Source organism: Carettochelys insculpta, chromosome 1 (genome assembly GCF_033958435.1).
Source record: "Carettochelys insculpta isolate YL-2023 chromosome 1, ASM3395843v1, whole genome shotgun sequence".
Taxonomy (NCBI): domain Eukaryota; kingdom Metazoa; phylum Chordata; order Testudines; family Carettochelyidae; genus Carettochelys; species Carettochelys insculpta.
Genome location: NC_134137.1, coordinates 364,958,240 through 364,980,467, shown reverse-complemented (window position 1 = coordinate 364,980,467; position 22,228 = coordinate 364,958,240). Strand labels below are relative to the sequence as shown.

The 22,228-nt window shown below is 45.6% G+C and overlaps 1 protein-coding gene across 1 annotated transcript; it reads left to right on the top strand.

The window, feature by feature from the left end:
- The first annotated feature begins 2,688 nt into the window (after positions 1-2,688).
- On the top strand, positions 2,689-22,227 carry TMEM243 (transmembrane protein 243). The gene is made up of 5 exons (XM_075017556.1): positions 2,689-2,737; positions 3,801-4,117; positions 18,570-18,620; positions 20,178-20,282; positions 21,770-22,227. The coding sequence occupies exons 2-5, from the start codon at positions 4,040-4,042 to the stop codon at positions 21,890-21,892; spliced, it is 357 nt and encodes a 118-aa protein (XP_074873657.1). The 5' UTR covers positions 2,689-2,737; positions 3,801-4,039; the 3' UTR covers positions 21,893-22,227.
- The last annotated feature ends 1 nt before the right edge of the window (position 22,228 follows it).

Genomic DNA, 22,228 nt, shown 5'->3' with positions numbered 1-22,228 from the left:
CAGCACAGGAACAGGCAGTGATACAGAACAGCCAGTCGCTATGTGTAGCCTTTTTCTGGCCTGGATCACCTGCAAGTTCTGTCCCTTTACACTTCCTGCAAGAATGAGAGATGTTTTAAAATTTTTACAGGAACCTGATGGTGTTCAGTGAAATACAACTGAAGGTCAAGAAATCTCTGGTGTCTTTTAAAGAGCCAGGACTGTAGGGGAAGAGCAGTGATTTGGAACTGGGTCAAAAACAGGAGTCTATTAAAAAGAAGAAGACGAAAAGTCTACAAAACATCTGAGCCACTATACTTAATAGCTGCGTCTACACGTGCACGCTACTTCGAAGTAGCGGCACCAACTTCGAAATAGCGCCCGTCGCGTCTACACGCATCGGGCGCTATTTCGAAGTTAACTTCGACGTTAGGCGGCGAGACGTCGAAGTTGCTAACCTCATGAGGGGATGGGAATAGCGCCCTACTTCGACGTTCAACGTCGAAGTAGGGACCGTGTAGACGATCCGCGTCCCGCAACGTCGAAATTGCTGGGTCCTCCATGGCGGCCATCAGCTGGGGGGTTGAGAGATGCTCTCTCTCCAGCCCCTGCGGGGCTCTATGGTCACCGTGGGCAGCAGCCCTTAGCCCAGGGCTTCTGGCTGCTTCTGCGGCAGCTGGGGATCTATGCTGCAGGCACAGGGTCTGCAACCAGTTGTCAGCTCTGTGGATCTTGTGTTGTTTAGTGCAACTGTGTCTGGGAGGGGCCCTTTAAGGGAGCGGCTGGCTGTTGAGTCCGCCCTGTGATCCTGTCTGCAGCTGTGCCTGGCATCCCTATTTCGATGTGTGCTACTTTGACGTGTAGACGTTCCCTCGCTGCACCTATTTCGATGTTGGGCTGAGCAACGTCGAAGTTGAACATCGACGTTGCCGGCCCTGGAGGACGTGTAGACGTTATTCATCGAAATAAGCTATTTCGATGTTGGCTGCACGTGTAGACGTAGCCAATATGCCACTAATCTCAGCTCCGACCTGAGAGTTACAAACACCAGAGTTATGAACTGACAGTCAACCACACACCTCATTTGGAATTGGAAGGACACAATTAGGCAGCAACAGACAGATAGCCGTGTTAGTTTGTATACTATCAAAACAAAAAAGCAGTCAAGTAGCACTTTAAAGGCTAACAAGTTTTTGTTTTAATAAGTTTTGTTAGTCTTTAAAGTGCTACTTGACTGCTTTCTTGTTTTAATTAGGCAGCAACAGAGACAAAGAAAGCAACTACAGTACAGTGTTAAACAAAACTACTACAAAATAAAGAGATAGCAGCATTTTTCTTCTGCATACTAAAAATTCAGTTGTTGCTTGAAAGAACAGCCATAATGTTTTGTTCAGTTACGAACACTCAGAGTTATGAACAACCACTATTCCCTGAGTGTCTGTAACTCTGAGGTTTCAGAGTAAAACACCTCCTATTCATTTTGGCACAGGCCATCCAAAATCATGAGACTGGCATAATAACTTGAGATTTAAAAATGAACACATCTGAGGCCTTGTCATTCGTCTGCTGGTGTTGAGTCTTTATGCCTCATGTTTTCAAGCTTTTCTTCTCAACCATGATGGGGAAAAAACAAAAACAAAAAAGAAAACTGAATAGGTGTAAACACCAAATACCACAAAAGACTCTTGACAAAATCATAGTGTCTGGGCACACTGCATGATTTTGCACAGGGAGAGGGCTACACAAGGCGTGGGGCACTGGAGAATCAGGCCTAAAGGTCCAGATCATGAAAGGTATTTAGGCATCTAACTCTCCTTGACGTCTGTCAGAGACGTGCACCAAAATACGTTTGAGGATCAGGACTGAAGTGTCTTCCTGAGTGCTGCAGAGGGCAGGCAGGGCCAATCAAGATTAAACCTCAGAATTATTTGATCATCTCTCTCTTTTGATTGCCAGGTGCTGCAGTATCAAGGATTGAAGTTCTTAACGGCAAGGCATGTGCTCAGACTACTGTATCTCTCTCCAATAAATAAGAACAATAATAAAATATAGTAGATTAGTGCAGAGCTAGTCTACAGAAACTAAGCCACCCTGTACTGGGCAGGGAAAGAGGGAAGGAAATAGTGAGAGAGGTGTCAGACACCAATGGGCACTGAGCCCATGGTTGTTGATGATGATGAATAAAATACTCTAGAGAAACCAGCACCAGATTTTCACTGGTTATACGGCTTCTATCCCAGTAAAGGAATTATAGTGGCATAAGTTTAGTGGCAGGCAGTGCAGAACACGCCACTCCTCTCAGCACCTTTGGCCAAGTTCACCCAGAGCGTCACCGCACTGCAAGAGACAAACTTAGGCCACCATCTCTGAAAAGCTCAGTATTCTATCCAGAGAAAATCAATGCATTGTTACTATTATCACAGCTCAATTTGATTATTACCAATAATAAAGCCGTAAGTAAGAGTTAAAAAAAATAAATCCTAAAATCATTAGAGTCTCACGTCGCTGGGGTACTCGTTGGCCACTCACGTACCAATGCCCCGAACAGCTATTTCCCTTTCAAAATAAACAAACCTGCAAATAAAGAATTGCAGCAAGTGCAGGTCCTTCCCTGTCTGTGATTGGATCTGGCTGGCGGTGAGATCACGGGGGAGGGTGGGTTGCGACAGCGCAGGAGTGAAAGGATATTAACCAGTGAAGGGCTAGGGGATTAAGGGTGCTTGTATCTGCTTTAGCTGCTCTGGGCCACGCTACGGGGGTAAGTAGCAGAGATGGAATCTAAGCAACGCTAAGGTTCTGTTTCCGAACGTTCGCTGTTGTGGCCTTTTGGACACGTGTTCCCCAGAGGGGGCTCAGCCCTGTGTGTGGAAGGGGTGGGCTTCACGTTTGGGGTGTGTACAGCAGAGGCCGGGGGTGCACTTTTGGCACAGGGGGAGCGGAAGGGAAAGTGATCCCGGATTTTTTTTTCTCCGATCGGGGTTGCCTCGTTGTTTGGTCTTCAGCGTTGGTTGTAATTTTCTCTAAAGAGACAAATACATCTTTCAAGAGATGGATGAATGGAAGCGGAGCGGCGGGTCGTGGCGGTGGTGGCTGTCGGGGTGGGGGTGGGAGGGAAGAGAAAGGGTTGGTGTCTGACTCTTTTCCCCTCCCCCTTTTGCTCAGGTCTCTGCAGATCTCCGGAAAAAGAAGGGTTATTCTTGCGGGAGGGGTGGGGGAGCTCATTGCTGAGTGCAGAGGAAGCAGTTGAAACATGAATCAAAGTTTTTATTGCGGGCTGTGGCGGCTTGATTTAAAATCGAAGGGGAACAAAAATCGTAGGTCAACCACGTAGTTTACTCTTATTATGAAATTCTGAAGGGTTCTCTTTAAAAAATACACCAGTCCTCCTCCCAGTAAACACGTTCTAGCAGAAGGGAAGGCAAGCAGTCTTTTCTGTTGCCACCTCTGCTCGACATCCCTTTTTCCTATAAATACCCTGCACTGAGTCTAATCTGATTGCTGAGGTGAGTCCCAGGAGTGGATCCAGTAGGAGAAGAAGGCAGCTGGGGGCATGAGCTGCATTCTCACAAGACTCACCACTTCAGCTCTTCAGCTTTGAACTGGGATGGGGTCGGGGCAACAGCTGCAGAAAGATAGCTTTGTTTAATTGATCTTTAAAATAAAAGAGCTTTTGTTGGGGTAGCAGGGAAGGGGCGGGGGAAGGTCTGCATTAACAGCCTTGAGTAGTTCAATTAGAAGAAATAAACAATAATGAATCAGTCACACAGCCCTAGCACTAACAAAAAGGTCCAATGTTTCTCATTTGTGTGGGTCTCTGGCAGGCAGCAGCTCCAGAACATGAAGAAGAAAGCGAAAGCTTGGAGTGGAGGCTTGGATCCTTGGCTCTGAGCCACATGTTGTATGTAGCACCCAAAGCCAGGAGAGATGTGTTTTCCATAAATAACTCTTGCTCATACATACTGTGCCATGGCCTTAAGGCCTCTTGAGACAGGGATGATTTTGTTTTGAGGTAATCTCTTCGAGCATGTGAGTGTCACAACTGATCTTCGGGGGCAGGGGAATGGAGGACTTTACAACCAGAACCTACGGCACGCATGGACTGGACAACAGACCTCTCTTTGGAGAAACTTCAGCAAGGGTAAGACCTGTTTCTGCTTGAAGGAGATCTCTCTGATGCCCCCTTCCCCATCTAAGATCTGGCCTCATTCCTTTCGGAAGCTGTGATAGCAACCCTCAAGAGTTAGGAGAAAGCACTACGTGGAGTAAGCAGTATGTGGAGTATTGTTGTGTAGAAGTAGCTTACTTATCCTCTGAATACAGTTAGTAACTCCCATCTCCCCCGACTTTTTTGTTTCAAATAAAAGTTGAGCTGCTCCAATAAAGGTACTCCTACACCCACAGCAGCACGTCACAGATTTCACAACCAGCCTCTAGAAGGCAGGACACTGAAAAGGGATTTTGTTGTTTGGTTTACAGAGGCCAGCCACTGGAATTAGTTGCAGAGTTTGAAGGGTTCTTCAGAGCCTTTGTAGGGTCCCAGGTCAGCACAAGAGTTGTGATAGGTTGTCTTACACAGGGTCATCTCCTCATAAATGAACATGTGATTGTGCAAGGTGGATGTGACTTTCCCAGCTGCAAGGATGCCGAGATAGCAGCATGAAAAATCATCTTTTCTTTTAATTTTTTTTTTGCAGAGGGGGTAGAGTTGCGTATATAAGACAGAAACCCTAATGTCAAGACATCTGGTCACCCTACCAACTGCATATGCCTAGCACATGGTGTTAGTTGCTCCGTGTTGTGGGGTCTTCTAATAAAGGGCTCTTTGTGCTGTAGCAACTTGGCAAAATACTTTGCCATGCCAAATTTACATCAGAATTCTCTGGGTTAGTGGGATTATTTCAGAGGATAGGGGGAAAATTTGCCGCTGACCAATGTTCCCTTTAATCTTTTTCATCCATGCCTGAAATAAATTTCTCCACTGAGAAATGTGTAACAGGCTATGGGTGCTCTGCTAATCGACAGCATTGGAGTCTCCCCTGAGTGGCTGCACCAGCACGTAGCTTACCAGGAATGCTGCTTCTGACTCTCTTTCTTGAGACCATTGAACTTCGGAGTTGGGGTCTGAGTGCGGAACTGGAAGTCTGTAACTTGCGAGTTATAAGGGAGCATGAATTCTTGAGCAGGTCGCTCAAGCTGCCTACCTCAGCTCCACCACCTGTGAAATGGTGGTGATACCTATTTGCTAGGGTATGGGGAGGATTAATTAGATGTGGGCTGCATTCCGAGGGAGCGCTAAGGCAGAACTAAATCCATCGTAAATGAGTGGTGGGAGCTACTTCTTGCAATGCTATTTGTATTGTGAGGCACTAATGCCCTGATCAACAAGTTACTAAGGTACCTACACTGGAAAGGGTTTAGATGCTGAAATCTTAGTTTTGGCTCCCCTGTAGCCCATAAAACTCCCTGTCCCCTTAGGTATCTAAACTTACTCAGTGCGGAGGCTTTGCCTCTGGGCATGCGCTCTGCTTCCTCGCTTTTGGTGTCTAGAGCCTTGGCATTATTCACACACTGAGGGATGAAAAGTGTTAGCCACCTAAATTGCCTTTTAGACCCACTCTGGTGTTCCCCAGGGGTCAGTCCTGGGACCGATCCTGTTCAACTTGTTCATCAATGATCTAGAAAATGAGGTAAGCAGTGAGGTGGCAAAGTTTGCAGATGACACCAAGTTGTTCAGGACAGTCAAAACCAAAAGGGAATGCGAAGAACTACAAAAAGATCTCAGCAAACTGAGTGATTGGGCAGCAAAATGGCAAATGAAATTTAATGTGGGTAAGTGTAAGGTAATGCACATTGGAAAAAATAACCCAAATTACACGTACAACATGATGGGGTCAAATTTAGCTACGACATCAGGAAAGGGATCTTGGAGTTATAGTGGATAGTTCTCTGCAGACATCCACGCAGTGTGCAGCGGCAGTTAGTGAAGCAAATAGGATGTTAGGAATTATTAAAAAAGGGATCGATAATAAGACAAAAGATATCATACTTCCCCTATATAAAACTATGGTACGCCCACATCTTGAGTACTGCATGCAGATGTGGTCTCCTCACCTCAAAAAAGATATATTGGCATTAGAAAAGGTTCAGAAAAGGGCGACTAAGATGATTAGGGGTTTGGAACGGGTCCCATATGGGGAGAGGCTAGAGAGACTGCGACTTTTCAGTCTGGAAAAGAGGCGATTGAGGGCGATATGATAGAGGTATATAAAATCATGAACGGTGTGGAGAAAGTGAATATAGAAAAATTATTTACCTTTTCCCATAATACAAGAACTAGGGGACACCAAATGAAATTGATGGGTAGTAGGTTCAAAACTAATAAAAGGAAATTTTTCTTCACACAGCTCACAGTCAACCTGTGGAACTCCTTGCCGGAGGAGGCTGTGAAGGCCAGGACTCTATTAGGGTTTAAAAAAGAGCTCGATAAATTTTTGCAGGTTAGGTCCATAAATGGCTATTAGCCAGGGATAAAGTATGGTGCCCTAGCCTTCAGAACAAGGGCAGGAGATGGATGGCAGGAGATAAATCACTTGATCATTGTCTTCTGTTCTCCTTCTCTGGGGCACCTGGCATTGGCCACTGTCGGCAGACAGGATACTGGGCTGGATGGACCTTTGGTCTGACCCAGTATGGCCATTCTTATGTTCTTATGTTATGTTCAGGCTTAGAGGCTGCATGCAGGCTTGGCTTCCCTTCAGAGCAGAGGAAGAGGAGGTGGAGTGAGGGGAGTCCATCTCAGGAATCCTACCCCAGTGTTTAGTGCCTTAGCCTGGGACTCCGAAATCTCAGGTGCAGTTCCCTTCTGCAGGCGGTGGGGGGAAAGTGGTAGACCCCAGTTCAAATCCTTCGAGGAGAGTTCACCACCACGGAGCTACACTGATTGTGGAGTTCTCAAGTTGTGCTACTGTGGATTTAGAAAATGAAGGAGTAACCTGAGTGGTGGGACTGGATTCCAGGTCTCCCTCTCTATGGGGTGGGGTTGGAGTGCCCTCATCACTGATCTACAGAGTTGTTCTCTCTCTGGCCCAATGACTGGGGATAAATATTTAATCAGTCATTGAGCCACAGGGAGGGAAGTGAGTTAACTCACGAAAGCTCATGCTCTAAACTTTTCTGTTAGTCTATAAGGTGCCACAGGACCCTTCGTTGCTGCTACAGATCTAGACTAACACGGCTACCCCTCTGACACTTGACAACATTCAAGGATCTGTTACTGTGCATCATGAAAATTATAGTTAACTGCTGACTGTGTGAGAGCCCTGGGACAATAGCCTTGCGGGTGCTCTAAATGTAGCAAGCTCCAGAAAGAGCACTGGTTGCATTCTGCCATCCTCATTCCCTGGAGAAACCAAAAAGTGTCAGACAAGCTAACTGCAGCTGTGCTGCCAATGTAAGGGGTAAACGTGCAGTGAATGTCTCCAAGGGAAAGAGGAGACAGCTGGAAAGGACAATCTGTTTAGCCCCATCTCAGGGGGTAATAGAAAATGGAAGGGGTTTTATGACAATTTTCTGTTTAACTTCTCCCCAGCTTTAACCCTGATCTGCAAACCATGGCAATGACCCCCTGTGTGTAGCCTGGTTGGCTGCAGAAGGGCTCAACGTGGAGCTGATGGGAGGACTGGGGTCTCCATTGTTTAAAAACTCTTCACACCACATTAACTTCTTGCCCTTTGTTTTGAGTGTGTGCAGGCCTATATAGCCCTGGTGCACTCTTTGATCAGTGCCAAAGTCCTCCGTTTACCCTTAGGGCAGGTCCAAGGGTGGGCAGCAAACTAGGTAAAATTCCAGCGTGACTCAAATCTGGAGGGACCCTGTCTAGACTTGAATACCTAGTGCTGGCCTCTGCTTTACTCTTTAAGTGACACTAAGGCAATAAGAAATCAGCTGGACACATTTATATTCCAAATAACTGTTTGTAACTTTGGGTACTGGTAGTACACAGCCTAGCTACATGCATCCGGGACTCTTTTATAAGGGCGCAGGTGGCTTTTGCAAGAGAAGACTGGGAGGCCCACTAGCAGGTTTCCAAACTACTGATCTGGATACACCTCAGTTTCTGTACACTGCAGCCTCTCTCAAGTGTGACGGGGTGTGAGCGACATGCAGAGAATTAATAAAATGGATACACTTTTACCCGGAGCCATCAAAGAAATATCAGTAGAGTCCTGCACGGATGCATAATTGGTATCCGCATCTGCAAAAAGGATTCACAGATATCTGCATCCGTAGCGGGGGTAGCCGCAGATGTGGATACCCCTGCATATAAAGTAGGTATCTGCAAATTTGCAGGGTTCTAGATACAAAATTGGTATCTGCATTTGTATCAGCAAAAACGAGCTGGGGTGATCTGCAGGCACATCTGCTGATGCAGATCCCCAGGAATATAAAGTGGGTCTCCGCAGATTTGCAGGGCACGGCAGGTAGACCAGGCTTAGCAAGTGTCGTATGTCAACCAGAGGCCCTGTTTCAGCTTCGCTTGCAAGTGGAGGTTGGGCTGGAAGACAATTCTAGACAGAAATATGTTGTAACACACATCCAAAGTGTATGGGCCGGGCTCTGAGCTGGCCAGGGAGAGGCTGGTACGGTGCATGTGTGGGGGTTCGGCTGAGGGGAGGGGTGGGGACAGAAGGAACATGGTAGAACCTTGCCTGAGCACAGCAAATATAATACATGTGATTAAGGTATTGCTCTTCTCCCCCTTTCCTTACTTCCTTGTCTTGCCAGCTAGGTTGTGATGGGTTGTGTGAGAGCTGTGGGATTGACAGGATCCCTGCACTGCTGGCACCAAATTCCTTATTCATGCTGTGGGGTCCCCGAGGCATGACAGGTGCCTCTTTAAAACCTGGACAATTGCTGGAGCAGAGCTGGTAGGACTTGGCCATTGTGCAGGACAAAAGAGCTAGGCTTGAATTCCAACACCTTAACTGCTGCCTTCTTAATTGAAAGTGCAGCATCTGGCACTCTTCAGTAAAAGCCAGCAGTTAGCAGCCTTTTCTTTAATTGGCAGAGAATGCCAAAACTGTGACCCTTTCCAGTCCCTCCTCTTCTGGCCTAGATTCATCATGACCTGGATTTCTGGCTCTCTCCTGCCCTGATTTATTTTGTAGTTCTGCAGAGCTGAAGTGAGTTATATAAATAAAAAGAAAACAAAGAAAGAAAAAGTAACAGAGAGAAGGCGTGCTAGTCTATATATTATCGAAACCAAAAAAGCAGTCCAGTAGCACTTTAAAGACTAACAAAATAATTTATTAGGTGATGAGCTTTCGTGGGACAGACCCACTTCTTCAGACCATAGCCATACCAAAACAGACTCAATACTTAAGGCACAGAAAACCAAAAATAGTTATCAAGGTGAGCAAATCAGCAAGTAGAGAGGCAGAAGGTGCGGGGGGCGGAGTCAAGAATTAGATTAAGTCAAGTATGCAAAAGAGCCCCTATAATGACCTAAAAAATTCCCATCCCGGTTCAAACCACATGTTAATGTGTCGAATTTGAATATAAAAAAGAGTTCAGCAGCCTCTCTTTCCAAAGTGTTGTGAAAATTCCTCTTTAGTAAGATGCAGACTTTCAGGTCATTAACAGAATGGCCCACTCCATTAAAGTGGTGACTGACCGGTTGGTGAATCAGGAGTGTTTTTATGTCTGTTTTATGCCCATTAATTCTTTGTCTAAGAGAGTTTGAAGTCTGTCCAATATACAAAGCATCTGGGCATTGTAGGCACATAATGGCCGTGTCTACACTAGCCAAAAACTTCAAAATGGCCATGCAAATGGCCATTTCGAAGTTTACTAATGAAGCACTGAAATACATATTCAGCACCTCATTAGCATGTGGGCAGCCGCGGCACTTCAAAATTGACGTGGCTCGCCGCCGTGCGGCTCGTCCAGACGGCTCCTTTTCGAAAGCACCCCAGCTACTTCGAAGTCCCCTTATTCCCATCTGCTCATAGGAATAAGGGGACTTTGAAGTAGCAGGGGTCCTTTCAAAAAGGAGCCCTGTCTGGATGAGCCGCGCGGCAGCGAGCCGCGTCAATTTTGAAGTGCCACGGCCGCCCACATGCTAATGAGGCGCTGAATATGTATTTCAGTGCTTCATTAGTAAACTTCACAATGGCCATTTGCATAGCCATTTTGAAGTTTTTGGCTAGGGTAGACGTAGCCGATGGCATATATGATGTTAGCTGAGGAACATGAGAATGTGCCTGAGATTCTGTGAATAACCTGGTTAGGTCCAGTGATGGTATCTCCAGGATAGATATGTGGACAAAGTTGGCAATGAGCTTTGTTGCAAGGAAAAGCTCCAGGACTGATGTTCCTGCAGTATAAACTGCGGTTGTCGGTGAGAATCCTCATAAGGTTGGGAGGTTGTCTGTAGAAGAGAACAGGCCTGTCACCTAGGACCTTCTGGAGTGTGGCATCCTGATTAAGGATGGGTTGTAGGTCTTTAATAATGCATTGCAGTGGTTTGAGTTGAGGGCTGTAGGTGATGACCAGTGGTGTTCTGTTCTTGGCATTTTTGGGCCTATCTTGGAGTAGCTGGTCTCTGGCTATTGGTCTGGCCCTGTTGATTTGTTTTTTTATTTCTCCTGGTGGGTAATTCAGGTTTGTGAATATTTGGTAAAGATCTTGTAGTTTTCAGTCTCTGTCAGTAGGATCAGAGCAAATGTGATTGTACCTACGGGTTTGACTGTAAACAATGGGTCTAGTTGTGCGTGCAGGACGGAAGCTAGAAGCATGTAGGTAAGTATAGCGATCAGTGGGCTTTTGGTAGAGTGTGGTACCGATCGGGCCATCCTTGATTTGTACCCTAAAAATCAATCAAATTTGTACAGTACCAATCAAGGATGGCCTGATCGGTATCACACTCTACCAAGGCCTTCCTCTGCAGCATGTGACACAGATCTTTTGCAGATTTAAAGTCATGTAAATGGTGGATTTGCTGTAACTTGCAGTCTTTAAATCAGCAGTGTCCCATAGGAATTCAAAGAGCACCACACTTGTGGTTGTCGCCTTTCCATGCTCACCATGTCATATTATCTAAATAAATGCCCTCCTCCTCCCCCAGAGCCAAGTACCCCCATCCCCCCATTCTAATTCGATCCTGGTGACTCCCCAGAGCTGTTGCCACCACGTGCTTCTCCCATCAAGCAGTGGGGGCCATGCGCGGAGTGGGTGGACAGCACGCCCTGCGTGTGGCTTTCAGGAGGAGTTGCATTTAAAGACTGCAAGAGCCTCATGCAGCTGGAGAGCTGTGGGTTGGCCACCCCATGTTCGCTGCAACACAGTGTCCTGTTTGTCACATGTGGCGAGTGTATTGGACGCCATGGCTTTAAATCATGACTGTTGGACTTCAGTAACTCAGCCAGAGGTTGGGGTCTATTACAAGCATGGGCAGCTGAGGTTTGGTGGCCCGCAATGTGCAGGAGGTCAGGCTAGATGGTCACAATGGTCCTTGCAGGCCTTAAAGTCCAAGTCTGTGTGATTCTGGGAGGTTCTCTCTCACTGGGAGCGTCTCCAGTTGCCATGTTAACAGTGCTTGGAAGGCTGCTAGTTCCTGGGGGTGGGGTGGTAACTGAAAGTGATGTGGTAGTGGCAGTTCTTGACTCCACAGAAGCCTGGGTGCCCTTGGATGAGTGGGCTCCTGGGCTGAGGGAAGAGAATCTCTTGCTGAAGCGCTTAGCTCTGTGGGAGTGTGTGGGGTCCAGACCGGCGTTTCTAGGCACTATGATGATCTCGCAGTGCTGTGTCGTGCTCCGCAGCAGCTGAGCCCACCAGCCAGTGTGTCAGGGAGCTCCTGGTGAAGGGGAGATGGGGATCTTGTTGAAGAACTGCATCGTGCCAGTCACCCAGGACGGAAGGAGATGGTGGGAATCTGTTCCAGAAAGGCCGAGGGCGCACTGACCGTTTGGGATGACGAGTTAAATCATTAAAGGTCCTCTTGGCTCTTAAATATTTCGGGAGGAGCATTTAGCTCAACCGCCAGGGCAGTTCCAGCATTGGGCTCTGTACTTGCTTGAATCCCTTTACAGTTTTAACTCCCTCTTCCCCCGGCTGCTATTCTGTGTGTGCTGCTGAAAAGAAGTCTGTTAGTCTTTGACGGTGGTGGGTGAACTGATGTCAAGATACAGGCTCTGCTCCTGCTTGCAGGCAGCAGGGGCTCAGCCCGTGACATGCCGGGGAGCTGGCTCACGGCTGGTAAAGCATAGCTGCAATCACCTGGACTGAAGGATATCATGGACCTGGTTTAACAGAGGTGCTGGGCCAGCCACAACTGCATCGGAAGTGAGGGAGTGCTGCTGGTGTACAGCATAGACATGTAAGCTGTTAAAGCAGTGATTAGAACTAAGCCTGCTACAGCCTGTGCAAACATGCCCACATGGTGATTACTCCTTGCCAAGCTGAGTCCCATAGGCAGGTACGGTGTGCCTGGTGGCAGACTGGTTCCTCAAGTTGTCAAGCTCTTGTCAATGCTGTGCAGATCCTTATCTGCATGAAGACTCCTAACTCTTATAGAAATCAACCTGTGCAACTCTGTTAGAACTGGAAAAGTTACACTGGCACAGCTAGGTTGGTTAAGCAGGGCCATAGGGATAGAAGCCCTTGTCTGGACACAGTTATAACAGCATAGCAGCTTATGCTGGTTCAGTGACCAGTCATCTGCTTTCCCATCCCAAGGAGTGACCATTGTGAAGAACTGGGAGAATGGGAAAATGAAGCAGATTCACTTGTCAAGTGGCCAGCTTCAAGTATCTGTAGGTTTTGTTGTCCCAGAGAATGCTTCCATGCAACCGTGCCCTATTCCGAGGGGTCATGGCTACCACAGGTGCTGACTTCCTTTTGTCCGTGTGGGTGCTCCACACCTACACCACCCCAAGGCCCTCTCCTTGCCCACCCTCTTCTTGCTCCCATTCTGCCCCTTCCTGAGTGTTCCCTGCCCAAGCTCCGCCTCTTCCTGCACCCTCTCCGCCCCTTCCTGCCTGTTGCTGAGCAGCAGTTGGCTGATCATTGTTTTTTGTTTTTCTTTTTTTTTCTCCATGGGCACTCAAATCCCAGATATTTTGTGTGTGTGTGTGTGTGTGTGTGTGTGTGTTTAGTAAGCAGTTAGAGAACTTAATATTTTCAGATTGTTGTATATAATATGTTAGAAAATAGTGAATGAAAGTTGTATGAGTGAATGCATATTGACTACATAAATTTTGTGCACTTCATTTGTGTCAGGTTGCATTCGGATGGTAACTGGAATGTAAACAACATAGTAACTTTTTTAGTTAAATGTTCTAAGAGATTATAATAGTTTGGGCCTTAATACATTTTATATTAAATTGGGATTTCATTTTTAAGAGTTTTTACTTTTTTTAAAATGAGAGAACTTATTAGTTAAATAAAATAAAAACCTGTTTTTCTTCGTTGGATTTTTTTAAAAATTATTTTTTTAAATCTTTTTCCACCTCGCCCCCCCCCCCCACATCCTGGGAGGATCAGATAGCAATGCCTATAATTAAGGTTGTCTGGTACTTTCCTGCACGAGACCCTGTTTTCAGTGGATTGGTTACCAGACTTCAACTTTGTGGGCTGAAATTTTCCAAGCTGGTTAACTGATTTAGGCTGCACTTTTTGGTAAAATTTCTGCTTTTGTGTGTGTGTGTGTGTGTGTGTGTGTGTGTGTGTTTAAAATATGACACACTAAGAACTACATTAAAGGAACATGAAGATTGTTAACTCAGGCAAAAGGGCAGGGAACTGGACTTGATAACCTCTTGAGGTCCCTTCCCGTTCTAGTGTTCTATGAGTCTGTGATCGTACATGACAGGATTTTCTTCCATTGGACCCCTGCCTCATTCCATGCGTAGGATAAAACTTAGTTGTTTGTCTGTAGGAGCTGTGCTTCATCTTGTGCAGTCTTTGATTAGCTGTCTCACGGGTGCCTGATCATGATGGATTTCCTCCCTCCCCAGTCCTACACACACCCAGGAAAATGCCTTGCAATGTCATCGCTTTAGGATTGAATAGAACTTGATGCACAAACAGGAGGAGAAGTCTTGTCTGACTCCATGAATGGGCAAAGGGTTTTCTTATTACTATTTTCAAAAGCAGCTGCTAATTTTGGGTGCCTCACCTTTTTGGGTGCCTCACCTGAGATCTTATAAAAGGGTCTGACTTTAAGAAAATGCTGAGTATGATAAGGCCCTCAAAGCCAGTTAATTACCCCAAATTACTAGTTGCTGTTGCAAAATCATGACCGATGACTGTTCTTTCATCCCAACCCACATGAAAAGACCATGTTGCAATTTTGCATATCAATATTCTGGTGTATTCAAAATGGTGCCTTGGATCGTACGCTGTCACTTTAGATTTCAGGGTTGTTTTTTCCTGATCCTGCTTGCACCCTACAGGGCTCTGTAGGGCTGTGCTGGCTCTCTGGCTCTAGCAGTGTCAGTCCTGTGGATTGAGGCTATGTCTGCACTAGGGAAAGAAAGTCAATTGCAGATACACAAATACGGCGGTTTTTTAGCTAGAATCGATGAATCTGCAATCGACTTACCTGGCCGTCCTCAGCGAAGAAGAGTTTCGCCTGTCAACCTTCCTTACTGCTCGCATCTCAGGAGGGGAACAGGGGTTGATGCCAACTCCTGACAGGTCAATTTCGCGAGTCCCTACTGAGCGGGTTAGGTCTTCCAAGCTAGTCTAACATACTCTAGGTTGTGCCTTTCTGTTTTAGGGAGCAGCCTGATTTCTCTCTGTGCTTTCATTCTGAATCCTAAGGAATACAGTATGGTTGCATTGCAACTTTTCTGCACGAGTGTTTGGGAGAAACAAATTTCTCTGGGTGTATGCTGGGAACAAAACACATGGGGTCTCCTTTTTTCTTTTATGAAGCTTAATGGCTGTTCCCACTGCCTACATCTGAGATACTTGACATTGTTCTTTTTACTGCTGTGATAAGAGGCTTTCCCCCTCCATGTTTGACACGGTACCCTCAGTGTAAGGGGGGTAGAAAATGAAGAGACACAAAATAGTTTGTCCCCCAGTGATCCCATTGCATGTTTCTGCAAGCGGATAGGGAGCCAGGTTTGAAATTGGGTCACTTCTCTGTTCTGCTTGTTTAAAATCTCCCTATAACATCTATTGGTTGGGTATCTGTTTATGGGTCTGTGCACTGGTTGAGCAGAGCAGGTGTTTCACATCCAAGGTAGCAGCCCATTTAGTGCTGAAATCCAGAGGTGCGCCTAGCAATGCACACATTGAGTGACAGTGCTTATAGTGCAAACAGATCTCTAAGTACTGGAGATGTGGAAACTCTTACATAGAAGTGACGTGACCTGTCTAGGGTCATTCTGCTCATCTGTGGTGGAGGCAGGAAGAGAATGTAGGTCTTCAGCTCCAAGGCCTGTGCTTTTAACCCTTGGAATACCTCCCTTGTAGGGCTGACAACCCCCCAGGAACTGAAGTTTCATCGCCAATTAAAGACCGGCACACAAAGAAACCTCCAGGTTTGGGCTGCAGAAGGGTGCTTGGGACTAAGACAAAGGTCTGCACTCAGCTGGGACAGGGGATCGGAGCGCAGGGGTGTGGGGCAGCGACTGGAGGTGCAAGCTCTGGGATCAAGCTAGGGAGGATGAGGTTGGGGGTGCAGGCGGGTCCTCGGGGCTGGGATTGAAGGACTTGAAGGGCGGGAGAGGGATCAGCACTGGCGCAGATGGTTGGGCGGGGGGCACAGGAATGCAGAACAGGGCAGTGCTTACCTGAAGCAACTCCTGGAAGCAGTAGCTGGTCCCCAACTCCAGCTCCAGTGCAGGTCTGCAAGCACTGCTCCTCCAGCTCCCATTGTCCACAGTGCCCAGCCAATGAGAGCGGCAGAACCAGCTCTTGGTACAGCATGCAGAGCCCCTGACTGCCCCTACTTTGGGGAGCCCTGTGTAGCTGCTGCTACATGTGCACAGTGAGGAAAGTTAAGTCCCCAATCCTGCTCCCCAGCTGGAGTACTGGAGTTGGGCAAGCGCCCAACCCTGCCCCCTGGTGAGAGCGCAAGGGCTGGATTCAAAGGTCCACTAGGTGGGATGCAGCTTGCAGGCTGTAGTCCTCCTCCTTCCCCGCATTCTACAGTGTGCTCCTCTGGGAACTGAGCATGCCAGATACCTTCAACTTTAATCTAATGGTGTAACCCCAGATCATCGCACCATTTTGAGCTTGTGTTGGACCCATGGACGCAGAGATTAGACATACTGACAAAAGTGCCCATATCACTATTAATCCTTAGAATGCTGCTTCCATTGTAAAGGCGGGTGGGGAACCTGAAAAACCAGCTGGTGAAAAAATCTGGTTGGGAAGAAATGGAAGAGCTCAGCAGCGGAGAGGGAGGCAGGGTGTGTACTGGAGAGCTGGGTGCTTGGTGGAGAGGAAGCTTGCCTTTTTTAGACTGGGTTTTGTAAGCAGGATCAGTGTCTGGATGTATTATGTCAGGACAGTGTAGATGCTGCTGCAAGTGGTGGTGATGAGTTTGTAGGTGGTCCTTTCCCTGAGCTGGTACCAACCTAGAGCCATGAGATGGTTCTTTGCTGCCTCACACCTTGGCATTTGATATTCTGAGTAGTGATGTATGTAAACTTTTTGGCTAAGGCTTGCATGAAGTCCTGGTGAAAGACTTCTGGGTGCTTCATGGCAGTGCAGCTGTTACACAGGAAAAGCCATATTCAGAAGTGTCTGTATTTGAGCCCCATATGCAGACTCCCAGTGATGGTGGGTCTAAGACCTAATCCCTTAGACATTTTATTTTTGGGGGCTACATTAATATACACTCATTAGCCTCTCTCTCTCTCTCTCTCTCTCTGTGTGTGTGTGTGTGTGTGTGTGTGTGTGTGTGTGTCTGTAAAATCCCAAATGCACATTGAAGCAAACAGCAGACAGGGAGTCAATTAGTTTCAATGATCTTTCAGATCTTTGCGAGGCAGAGAAGCGAACTGTTAGGTGCAGCTAGGAGTTGTAGAATCAGCTGATTCAGGTCCTGACAGATATAAAAATCTTCTCTAGTTTAAAGATGTACTCCTCTATGTAACTCTTTAAACATTTATCTCATTAATTATTTGAATATTACCATTCTGTAGTCTTCACCCTTGCCTTATTTTGAGGTGTGATTCTAACCTCATGTGCGTCCCAAGGAGGTGTGTAACAGATCATCTTTGGTTTCAAAGTACAACGGTGGTAGGTGCATCTCCCCAAGCCTACAAACTTAAGTCTTTCAAGCTGGGTTTTTATCTTCTCCATCAATGCTAGTAATAAAGATTCTACATACCAAAGGTATGTGAGTGTCACAAAACAGGCATTGCTACACAGTTGATGATGCTGGCAGCAGATCCCAGATAAGAACTCAAAGAATGATTAATTTCCGGAGCAAAAATATTTTGTTGCATACACTTATGGGAACATTTTAAAAGACAGGTTTAAATTGAATAGTTAACAATAAGAAAACAAATCAAAAGTAGTGTTGCATATACATTCATAAACACACACACACACACACACACTCACTCACTCACTCACTCACTCACTCATCCTCTGAGGCTAGCCAGACCCCAGGTAATGTTGCTTAGTTGATTGAGGCGAGAGTCCAATGAGCACATCCCCCCCCCATTATGCTGCACTGATGAAGTCCCACTTGTGTAGCAATTGATGTAATATTTATCTTCTTGGTAGGAGGCGGTCTAGAGGCAGCGGTGTTGGGTTCATTGGTCACACCCCTCAATCCAGGTGGGGTGCTCGCCCATGACTAGTTTTGGCACATCCTACTTACATCACCCCAGTTCTGCTTGCCTCAGCCACAAGCAAAGAGCAACAGAGCGTCCTTGGTCGTTTTCTTCCTTGTTATCTTTTTATCTGGGACCTGGCCTCCTTTTGTACAAATTTTCCTTTTCTCAGCACACACACTTTTGTTCTGAAAGTGGTAAACAAGTCCATAATCCACTGGGGCACTGGCTCCGAGCCTCTGTTCAGCCAACTTAGTTAATTTCACTCATGCTAATCATTTACACTACTCACTCCTGCTAACTACCCATGATTCGTGACATGAGTTCCATGCACTCCTGCTGTTTTAGTGGCTTGTCACAGGTACAAAGGTACGGTAACACAGGAAAGTCGAGTGTTTAAAAATAAACATGGGTGATATACGGAAAACAGAATGGGGTTGCAGGGCTTGTAAGCTTCTATTCCTTTCAACCCTTACTTTTGTCTCTTAAGTTAGCAAGTCTTGCTCTCAGTAGAAAGAAGCTCTCTACTGTAACTTCATTACATTTCACAGTAGAATCACCTAGAGTTGAAGGATGGAATTTAAAATGTTTGGTTTGTCTGGTGTACTTAACTGTAAGATCCTTGAGGGCTAAGACCCTCAAACATGTTGTGTATGTACAGTGCATAATACAATGGCACCTGGATCTCTGGCAGTGCCTCTACATGTTATTGTAATACACACACTACTCACATGTTAAGATTATAAATGAGACAACCAAGTGTTTTACTTTCTCCTTTTCTTCTTCCAGGACAGAATCATCAATTTAGCTGTTGGCAGCTTAACATTCTTGCTGCTTGTAGTAAGTATTCCACTTCTCAAATTGCATTTAATTTCTCTCTAAGGTACAAATCCTGAGTCTGTTGAAGTTTGATGGCAAAAGTTCCACCGACTTGAGTGGGCCCAGATTTTAGTGCTAAGGCTTCCATCCTTTGCATACTGGCCTGCTAGTAATTTGAGACCCTCCGTCTTTAGAGAAGGGAGAACATGATTTCCTTTGGCAGTGTGATTTTCTGCTGCTGCTTTGAGTCTTTTTTTTTTTTTTTTTAAATAAAGTTCCCCAAATCCACATGAGAAAGGAACTCTTCATCAGGAGTCCCTAGTGGAGGATGAAATGTATATGTATTTGAGGCACCCATCGCTGTGCGATTGCACTGTGCTTTCTTCTCCGTCTCTTAAAAGAACTAAATTCTCTCTGCCAAGTGAAGAATCTACACCATGATTTGTGATGGCAGCTGCTGCCAACATGAAGGGTAGCATCTGAAGACTGACTATTAGGGAATTCACCTAGTATTGGAAAGTCCAGTCCTTGAACAAAGGCAGGATAGAAAGCTGTGCCTGTCACAGAGAACCGTCTGCCTCACAGCTCCCTTGAGCTTCACCTTAGGGATAGGTAACCAAAACAACCCATCCACAAAGTAATGCTCGGATGGAGCATATGTGGGGATGTGATTTGGAAGACAGATGGGGACTTTTTACGTGTTTTAAATTATGACCAGAATCGTAGAAGTAAATTAGCTGCTGCAGAGTGAGACACACTGCAGCAGTTCTTTTGGCTTAGTTAGCCTAACATAGGCATAACCACATGCTGTACGGACAGCTGGATCTTTTGAGTAGCCGTCACAGTTCAATACAGTTATGCAGGACTCGATCTTGAGGTGACAAGATAATGGTGCAAGGCCTGTATTCATGGGAGAAGAGAACAGTCCTCAGGGTAGCAGGATATCTTTCAGGACTGCCAGAAGGCGAGCTACTGTGGTTAATATGTTAGTTTTACATGGCTTTTTCTACCTTAATCTTTTATAGTAACAGAGAGGGAGCTGTGTTCTCTGGGCTCTAAATATTGAGTTTGTTCTGGTCTGGCTATGGTCTGAAGCAGTGGGTCTGTCCCACGAAAGCTCACCTAATAAATTACTTCATTAGTCTTTAAAGTGCTACTTGACTTCTTTTTTGTCTTAATCTTTTATGTGTGTGACCTTTAAATTTTCCATTTCCATCTGTTCTTCTACGTGGAATGAGAGGATTGTTGTCGGCCACTGGAAGGGGATTAACCTTAATCTGTTGTACAGTTATTAAAGATGGTGCCTATGTGGTTATGGGTACTTTATGTAAAAATTATACCCTTAGTCCTTTCCAACCTCTTACGCCCCAGTGTCCTTCATGCCTCTTGCTCTAGTTCCATACCATGGCTGGCACAACTTTAGTTGTTGTGAGACACACCCAAATTAGAATCCTAAACATTTCCCTTGATCACTTCATAACTCTGCTTCCCTGAGTGGGTACAGAGTGTGTGTGTGGGGGGTGGGGTGGGGGGGTTGGCCACAGAAAACATTTAGCTTCTTTGTATTCCTCTTTATAGGTCACTCTGATCAGTGCTTTTGTCTTTCCTCAACTACCTCCAAAACCAGTGAATATATTTTTTGCTTTCTGCATCTTCTTGTGTAGTGTTTCTGCTGGCATACTTGTAAGTATTGCTACATTCACGTGAAATATACAGACAACTATAGATCTGTTTATAATAGAATACTGAATTAGCTGTACTGGCTCCCTAGACTGTAGTACAGGTGGGCCACTTGAAATCTGGTAGGCAATGCTGAAGTTCAGAGGAGGCACTGGGTATTCCCAAGGTAGCCATACTGTTCTTTTGAGACTTTATTCTACAAGTGCCGGGGAGACCAAATCTCTTCTAGTTTCTGCAAGCCTGTTGCTCCCTCCTGAGCACACAGGCCACAACATCTCACCAGCTGATGCACATTCACAATAGGCTTTTCCCTATGTGTGCTACAGTGAGTGTACAGGTCATATCCTACAACAGAAGACGATGCTATAGTTAGGGGATCTGCTTAAATCACGGAGACATCATGTTACTCACAGACTGGTCATGGCATAAATAGTAGATTTCGCAGATGTTACACATCTCAAACTTCGTTATTTATGCCATGACCAACACGTACATATGATTTCTCCAGTGTTTCTTAAACTGCAGACCCTCACCCACAAGAGGAGCACAAGCCTATTGGAGGGGAGCCGTGCTATTGCCACTAATTTCTGTGCTCCTGCTGGCAGTGGTGCTACTTTCAGAGCAGGGCACCCAGATAGCACCCCCTGCTCTCAGCTGCCATCAGAGGTGGACAGCCAGAGGTGAGTTTTACAGTTCAGAAAGAGTTTTCATGGCTGTGAATTTGTAGATCCCCTAGCTATGGTGTGTCTTCACACACAACAGGCAAGACTTAACTTCCACACTGGTGGGAGTTGCCACAGGAAAGAGAGGAGAGGAGGGACACAAGCAGAGTAAAAATTGGCATCTCAGGTACCTAAGGATTTTCTGGCATTCATTAGAAGGATTTTCTCTTAAATTTAATTCAGATTTCTTTAACCATAATTTTGAAAGTTAGGGAATGCAAACAACCACTGAAATACACATTCCCCTTTTCATGTTAGTGGCTAATTGACACTTCTGTATTTTAGGATTATCTACATTGATGTCTGTAACTACGCTGCTCAGGGGTGTGGCTTTTTCACATCCTAACCACCATAGTTATACTAATATTTAGATCTGAAGCAGGACTTGGTGTTTGCACAGCAAGCTCACTTGTCTCATCTCTTATGTAATTAAGATTTCTCAAAATGAAACATCACTCACTGCTGCCTTAGCCTTAAGCCTATAGGAGAGATACTGGCAGGTAATACGTGAGCGGGGTTAGCATCTCCCTGCAGCTTGGAAGTGCATTCCACAAGAAAGACAGGTGGGTGATCTTTCTTAACTGCTTAATATGTGGAATCCTCACTGAAAACTAAGTGTCCTCTCCTCATTAGTCTGATTTAAAGGAGGTTAAGTGAAATCCTGGAAGTTCTTAGTTTTGCACACTTACTGTGGTGCAGTACTATAGACAGTATCTTGCACATGAAGTCTGACACTGTTTCTAATGCAGAAATCTCTCTCTGTTCTAGATCTACTGGTATCGACAAGGAGACTTGGAACCTAAGTTCAGGAATCTAATTTATTACATCTTATTTTCTATTGTCATGTTATGTATATGTGCTAACTTGTACTTCCATGAAGTGGGTAAATGACTGCGAGACTTCTTAGCATCACCCCAGAAATAAAGTGGGTAGGTTAATCAACTGGAGAGGGATGAAGAAATGGATTGGCTGGACATACTTTAGTACATGATTTTCATGTAAATGCACATCTAAAGTCCCTCGTGTTGGGGAGAATTATTGCCATATGAGATGACATTTTGCTGATTTTTTTAAAGCTAACTTTGCACTGAATGTACATTCCAACTCTACTGGTGTTTCAGAAGGGCACAAGCTTTTTCATTTTGGAAAAAACTGCATTTTTTATTATTGTATGAATAACTGCTGCATTGCAAAGATCTGTAACACAGAATAAATAAATGACATCTT